General features: G+C 27.7%; 2 protein-coding genes across 2 annotated transcripts; one reads left to right on the top strand and one right to left on the bottom strand.

Moving 5' to 3' along the window:
* The first annotated feature begins 3,673 nt into the window (after window positions 1–3,673).
* Window positions 3,674–6,583, top strand: Ppat-Dpck (Bifunctional Phosphopantetheine adenylyltransferase - Dephospho-CoA kinase). Its single transcript, XM_029302384.2, has 5 exons — window positions 3,674–4,794; window positions 4,936–5,279; window positions 5,425–5,679; window positions 5,773–5,955; window positions 6,142–6,583. The coding sequence occupies exons 1-5, from the start codon at window positions 4,191–4,193 to the stop codon at window positions 6,340–6,342; spliced, it is 1,587 nt and encodes a 528-aa protein (XP_029158217.1). The 5' UTR covers window positions 3,674–4,190; the 3' UTR covers window positions 6,343–6,583.
* Window positions 6,489–7,652, bottom strand: LOC114930571 (intraflagellar transport protein 22 homolog). The gene is made up of 4 exons (XM_029302385.2): window positions 7,413–7,652; window positions 7,112–7,281; window positions 6,830–7,029; window positions 6,489–6,717 (listed from the first exon to the last, which is right to left on the bottom strand). Exons 1-4 carry the CDS (start codon window positions 7,449–7,451, stop codon window positions 6,554–6,556), a joined length of 573 nt encoding a protein of 190 aa, XP_029158218.1. The 5' UTR covers window positions 7,452–7,652; the 3' UTR covers window positions 6,489–6,553.
* Between the last annotated feature and the right edge of the window lie 6 nt (window positions 7,653–7,658).

Here is a 7,658-nt window from a genome sequence, read left to right as displayed (position 1 = left end):
AATGTATGTATATATATTTATATGTACATTGCTTTGCTATTGTTTACTGTACATTGTATACATATTATTATATATCTTTATTCCAAAGTAATTGTACTACATTAAAAACTTTAAAATAGAAAATATCTCAAAAATAATACAATCAAATATATAATTCATAAATGTTTAATTTAATTGGAAAAAATTGCATATATTATTCTTTTATTAACATTTCTTATTATTTATATTATTTTTTATATTTATATTAAATATTTTTTACAATATTTTGTATTAAATATTTATATATAACGATTTTCGGGATAAGAATATGTAACAATATGTTGTAGCGCTTCTATTGTTGTGTTTCCAATAAGCGCAAAAAATTATGATGTTATTATAAGTAATTGATATTTTAATATTATATAATTGACATTGTTTTCCTTTCAGATTTTATAATGAATTATTTCTTTTACTATAATTATATTGATATTATCTATAGAGTTGCTTGTTGCAGATAGATTTGGAGACGTCTGAAGGGCGGATCACTTTCAATAAAGAGGCGTGGATACCATTGAATCAACGCCATATTGCAGCATGTAACGTATGCATAGTGGGGGTTTTAGTGAGTAAGAATCTCACACTACCCCAGAAAACCGGGGTGCCTTTTGAAGGTTTCCCCCACGTAAAAAAAAACGCTGCTGCCATGTTGCTCTAACTTCAATTAATTAATAATGCAATATAATAATCAACAATTATTTGTATATAATAATATATATAGGTAGTATATTTTAATATATAAAAATATTAAAAAATATTTTTTTAAGATTAATAGATAAAAAGAATATTTTTTTAAATATTCTTTTTCAATTTATAATCTTTAAATTAATTAATCTTTAATCTTTAAAATTGTAATCCGCCTTTCTTAATTTTAAAAATCTGATTTTACATTCATTATTTATCAGTGAAGAAATTTTTACATTAATATCTGTGAAAAAAGTGAACCATTCTATCGAACCTCTAAAGACTTTGTATTAGTAGTATAAGGAAACGTGCGAAAAATATTTTCAATTTTTTAATTTAGTTTTTTCAATAAACTGTTTATAGGTTCGACCTTTTATATATTTTTTACATAAACTACAAGAAGTTTTATTTTGAGTCGTCGTAGCACTTTTTATCACATCCCAATTTAAAGCTATATATTTTACGGAAAAGTATCTAAAATGCCCTTTTTTGCATCTTTAGATCAAGATATCTAAAAAACGTGACGTGATACGCAATTTTTGCGGCCGAATTTGTAATCGGCATGAAAAAAATCTACAAAAATACGCTTTGGAAATCTTCGAACCTAAAAAAAGTCATTTTTTGTTGACCAGTGTTATTGATTGAAGCATAGCACAAACTGAACATTTTATATTGTATACATTGTCTGCATAATATTTTACTTATTTATAAAATATATAATATATAAGTTTATATATATGCACACACATAGATATGACAATAGCGTTATCGTGATTTTTTTCGATTATTGAAGTTATATTGTATAATCTCTCTCTTATCTCTTTCTCTCTGCTACATAAATACTATTATAACGTAAAAGAACTTACGAGTAACGTATGATGGCTCAATGCAATAATATTCAATCACGTAAAAAACTTGAGTTCAAATATATCAATATCAATTTTTTTATAATATATTAGAATATAGAAAAATTATAGAAATATAAGGCGATAAACTTGAAAATTTTTAAATATTGAAAATATTTTAATCATTTTTACAATTACATACACTATATATATATATATATATATATATATATATATATATATATAAATGCAAAATAAATCCGTAAATAAATTTATCAAGTAATAAATCCGTTGCATGCTTGCAGCTACATATACACACACAAATAGCTGGTATGTTGATTTTTATTAAAAATTTATTTTCTGTATTATTTTGCATTTATATAGTGTGTATGTGGGTGTGTGTGTGTGTGTGTGTGCGCACGCGCGCGTGTAGTAAAAATATTTTCAATATATTTATAAAATGTTTATTGCCGAAATATATTTTTTTATCATTTCTCTGTATTCCAATATATTATTAAAAAATTGATATTGATATATTTGAACTCTAATAATTTACTGGGTGATACATACTGAACATCCTTTGCATTGATCAATATTACTCGACATAAGTTCTTTTATGTTATAAGTATTTATGGAGCAAATTATACAATAACATCAATAATAGAAAAGAAATCAAGAATAACCAACGCATATTCGTCAATCTATGATTGCTATACAAGCTAATAATAATTTATATTCGTTCTCTTATTCTTGTCTCTCGAAAAAGTATAAGCAATAAATTATCAAATCTAATAAGTACCCGTGTCTAACATTGTAGACTAATTTACTTTCAATTATGCTACTGTTATTATTTATCATTAGACAATTATAAAACATATATATATATAGCACTACAAATTATATATGTATATGTTTTATAATTTATTTTATATTTTATTATTTGACAAGTTAAATCTCTCCGAATCATAATTTGCGCTTAAATTTTAAAGACAAAATGCTGTAACTCTCTGATATTCCAATCTGTATTTTTGAAAAGGACCACATCCCGTATGGTCGAAACGTTAAAATAAATATATATACAACTTTAATTTGAGGCCAGTGTAGTCAGACCAAATCTCTAACCTCTGTTTTATAATTGTCTAATGATAAATAATAACAGTAGCATATATAATTGAGAGTAAATTAGTATATTTTATATATATATATTTATATATAAATAATATATCCACATATGTGCATAAGCATATATAAAATTTACAAAAATGGGTGCTTATTAGTCTTGCTACGTTACTGCTTTCTGCTACGGAAGGCCAGAAAGCATTTTTAGGCGGCATCTCGCGTATACCGGCACGGTAGAGGAACAAGGAGAACACGTGATTATCGGTCCTTGTCTCTCTTACGTGCGTCCGCGTGAGCGATGCAGTGGTGTATGTACGTGTACAGACATACACCACTACATAAAACCCGAGAATTGGTTTCTCGGCGTTGGCAACACTGAAACCGGAGTTTCGCGTTGTCACCGCACGAGGTCTCCAATATCAATTCGGAGTTTGCCTGGGTGTACTGCCGACCCTTAATTGGCGTAGTGATAAATTTCTACAAGAGAATAAGGAGCCTTTAAATTCTTAATGTAAAAAATTTCAAGTAATTTTCTTTAATAAAATTTAATTAAAAAATTTAATTAAAAAATTTTTGAACACTGTGTTATATCACATTTAAAATCGTGATTATTTCAATAAAAAAACATTTTATGTGTAAAAAATATATTTTTTATATTTAATAAATTTTATATATATATGCATATATGTAAAATATTCTCTCTCTCTCTCTCTCTCTCTCTCTCTCTCTCTCTCACACACACACACACACACACACACACAACGGGGGCCAAATCTCTCAAATTGGTCTCATGATCAATTAGCCTGGATTCGCACCAGGGGCAAAGTCTGTTGGTAATGTCAAACGAATTTAGCCTGGACTTGCACCAGAGGCAAAGTCTTTTGGTCGAGTCTACGAAATTTAGCACGGACTCGAACCAGGGGCAAAGTCTTTTGGTTCAAGTCTACGAATTTAGCACGGACTCGAACCAGGGGCAAAGTGTGTCGGTAAGGGGCAAAGTCTATCGCACGAAGATGGCGGTCTCTTCTTTAGGCAGGCCTTTGGCGATCTGTCTATTAATCTGTGCTAGTGCTATATATATTTGTTATTCTTTACAGCTGATGACGCGGCACTTATAAAATACATTTTTGTTTTTATTTTATTGTAACAGAGATATTTTTCTAAAATTTTTTGTTTATTTTGAAATAAATATTTGGACATTGGAATAAGAAACATGTAATAACTTGTTCGAGACGATAAGGTTTATTATTGTTTTCTGACTTTTAGTGGTTTAATAGTTTATAATAAATAGTGTTTTATATGTGGAAAATGTGTGTAATTTCATTTAATTAATTGCTACTACGTACAACGACATAAAATTAAATAAAAAGAATTCTTAAAACTTAAAAATCAAGTTCGAAAAATTAGCTGATTAGTTGCATAATTTTCTGAACCTCCTGGTTCAAAGTCTGATAATATTTTAATTGTAAATTAAAGAGGTGCGTTCTAAAAGTAGAAGCAGTTTTAATGTACTCTTCTGACATGGCAAATACTGGTTTATTAATTTTGACAAATCCTGCGAGAGTGAGGAAATTATTGCCTGTGATTAAGAAGCATGTTTTGAAAACACTGTACATTCAGTATCTTCCAGAGAAAAATATTTTTACACCAGGAAATTATAATATCGCGATATCGCAACAGAGAGGCCTGCAGTATTCTAAAAATATCACAGACATATATGTAAACACTTCCACAATTGCCTCTCGACTTGACATTCGTGTTCTACTTACTAACATGAAACACCCTGGTAAATCCATCATAAATACTAAGAAACCAGTGGAAATAGTGATCTTCGATCAAACCTACAGTAAGAAAGAGGCAGATACATTCATACAGGATTGTTTAGCTAATGCATCGATGGATTACAGCTTTGTTACTTGTAACGATCAAGAGCAAAACGATCATAATGATGCGGAACATGCTATACAGAATGTAAAAACTTACAAAAATGTAGTGCTGGGTGGCACGTTTGATCGATTGCACAATGGTCATAAGATCTTATTAAGCGAAGCTGCTTTACGTTGTACAGAAAAACTTACTGTTGGTGTAACAGACACTAATATGCTTTCTGGTAATGACTTTTCTTGTAACTTGTATTATGTAATGTGATTTGATTTAATATTTCAGGACAGTAATATCTTTGAACTTTAGATAAAGAAGATGATTTAATCAAGTGTTTTTGGATAATTATAAAAATGTATAATATTTTCAGGCAAATTATTGTGGGAACTTATACAACCGTGTACACAAAGGATAACTGGAATTAAAGAATTTTTAGAAGATGTAGATCCATCAATAATGCACAATGTTGTTCCTATCAATGATATGTATGGACCTACTAAAGAAGACCCAACACTTGAGATGATAGTTGTGAGTGAGGAAACAAAACGTGGAGGTGACAAAGTCAATGAATTACGTTTGCAAAAAAATTTAAGCAAACTAGATATTTATACAGTAGAATTAGCATTGGATGAATGCTATAATGATATTGAAGAATCAAAAATTAGTTCTAGTAATCACAGGATACGATTACTTGGCACAAGACTTCAAGCTCCTGTAGGTTTTCTACAAAATATTTACAATACAATATAATAATAAATCATTAAATTATAATTACAGATTTTCCGAGATTCTCAGATTCCTCAATTTGCATATTTCAATCTATAAATTAATTAATAATTTTTTATTTTTTACATTATAGAGGATAAATGATAAGCCTTTAAAACCATATATTATTGGTTTAACGGGTGGTATTGCAAGCGGAAAATCTTCAGTTGCTGAAAAGTTGGAAAAACTCGGCGCTGGCCTTGTAAATTGTGATAAACTGGCTCACGATCTATATTTACCTGGAAAAGATTGTTTTCGTGCAATACTTGATCATTTTGGTTCTTCCATTCTCAATTCAGATGGATTTATAAATAGAAAAAAACTTGGTGACATAGTTTTTAATAATAAGGTATATATATATTGTGTGTATCTGTATATAATATTTCATATATTTTAGGTCTATTAATATATATTATTTTATCTAACGAATCACATATTTTAGGAACAACTGGAAAACTTAAATAAATTAATCTGGCCTTTAATTCTGCAAGAAGCTAAAAAACAAATAGATATTCTTTATTCAAAGGGTTATAATATCATTGTAATGGAAGCAGCTGTTTTAATTCAAGCTAAATGGCAGAATGTATGCCATGAAATTTGGACTTGTATCATTCCACAAAATGAAGTTGGTTTTTATCTGGCAAATAAAATTGTTTGCTTATATTATATTTAATACATAATATATATGTGTATTATATACAAATATCTATATTTTATATATTTTTTAAACTTCTGTTATGTTTGCATATTTGTAATAGTTATTTATATAACGTTAATTTTTCTTTATCAGTTTATTTCAATGTACTTACAGGCTATCAAACGAATAATGAATAGAAATGAATTATCTGAGGAAGCAGCAAAGTCAAGAATTGAAATACAACCGAGTAATACAGAGCAAGTTAAAGAAGCTAATGTTGTCATATGTACTTTATGGTCTCATGAAATTACACTAGAACAAGTAGAAAAAGCTTGGAAAGAATTAACAGCAGCTTTAGCCAAAGAAATAAAATAAATCTTAATAAATTTTCTTATAATCATGGAAAAATGTAACTTTTATTTGTAAATAATATTTAATCATTATTCTGTGATACACTTTGTAAAAATATAATACGAAAAAATATTGGTGACTGGGTAAATTGTCGGCAATACAGAAGTAAATATTAATAATAAAAAAAGAATGTTTTTCATTATTTATACATAATTACTATAAAAATAAATATATATTATTTAGAGAATAATATATTGTCATTCAATATTAATTTTTCTTCTTTGTTTTCTTGCAGTTTTGTCATTAAGGTATTTAAGAATAATCGAAAATCATCTTTTAGTTTATCCCCATCATCATCCACATTACACTTGACATGAGAGACATTAGAGAAGCTAGATGCTTTAATTATATAAAATATAAAAATTAATAATATGCGTTATTTTATATATTTGTAACATTAAAACAATTTGATTCATAATTGTGTTTATATATATATTATTAATATACTTACAAATAATTTTTGATGCACTTGATGCAGTATTATCAGGATTAAAAAAGAATATTACACAATTGTTTGGACCCAGTTTCGCTCGATTTATGAAATAATCATAAAATTCTTTCAACTGTGTTGAAGAATCCTGTATTTTTGCACTATATACAAGTATTACACCATGCACGCCTTTACGTATAGCTGGCCAGCAGCTTTTAAATCTGTGAAATATATTTAAAATATCCCGTCTTTCTTTCATTTAAAATTTAATTTTGCGAAAATACATGCTATTTTTCACTATACTTATAATCTCCACTACAATCCCACAGCTCGATGTCCCTTGAGACGTGTTCATCGTTTATTTCAATGTCATTCACTTCAAACTCTAGTATTCGTACACCTTGAGTTGGACGATAATCATATGGAATTTCTGTAGCATCTGCTAAAAAATTCGCTATCGTAGTCTTCCCGCTCTAATAAATAAATGAATGAATATATATCTGTGACCATTGTTTCACTTGTATTACTATATAAAACATTTTATGTGTATATTCTTTCTCAATTCTTATCATGAATTTTCAATTAATGAAGAATTATCTTTTACCTTAGTTGGTCCTATCATTATCAATTTTAATGTATGCATTATTTAATAATGCCTGTTGCAGGAATACTTGTATTATGAACTTAATGTAAACATACACAACAATATAGAACACATTATTGTTTGGCAATTGTTGCTATAGTAACCATTACTTGATACAAATATAATCAATCTAAATCTAAATAAATAATTACAAATATACATGATCAAAATAGATTTCAAAATATATTTCGATTATAAAATTCACTA

This window comes from Nylanderia fulva, unplaced genomic scaffold (genome assembly GCF_048542155.1).
Source record: "Nylanderia fulva isolate GAGA-0341 unplaced genomic scaffold, ASM4854215v1 Scaffold30, whole genome shotgun sequence".
Lineage (NCBI taxonomy): Eukaryota > Metazoa > Arthropoda > Insecta > Hymenoptera > Formicidae > Nylanderia > Nylanderia fulva.
Note: the sequence above shows the minus strand (reverse complement) of the source record. Positions and strands in the feature narration are given on the sequence as shown.

What these genes read in the sequence shown, in the direction of transcription:
- LOC114930571 (XM_029302385.2), bottom strand. Translation starts at nt 7,451, where the DNA reads ATGCATACATTAAAATTGATAATGATAGGACCAACTAAG. An exon ending in TAATGATAGGACCAACTAAG is followed by an intron (nt 7,282 to 7,412) that starts GTAAAAGATAAT and finishes TTTATTTATTAG; the next exon opens with AGCGGGAAGACTACGATAGC. An exon ending in AAGTGCATCAAAAATTATTT is followed by an intron (nt 6,718 to 6,829) that starts GTAAGTATATTA and finishes ATATAATTAAAG; the next exon opens with CATCTAGCTTCTCTAATGTC.
- Ppat-Dpck (XM_029302384.2), top strand. Translation starts at nt 4,191, where the DNA reads ATGTACTCTTCTGACATGGCAAATACTGGTTTATTAATTTTGACAAAT. An exon ending in GCACAAGACTTCAAGCTCCT is followed by an intron (nt 5,280 to 5,424) that starts GTAGGTTTTCTA and finishes TTTACATTATAG; the next exon opens with AGGATAAATGATAAGCCTTT. An exon ending in GTATCATTCCACAAAATGAA is followed by an intron (nt 5,956 to 6,141) that starts GTTGGTTTTTAT and finishes ATGTACTTACAG; the next exon opens with GCTATCAAACGAATAATGAA.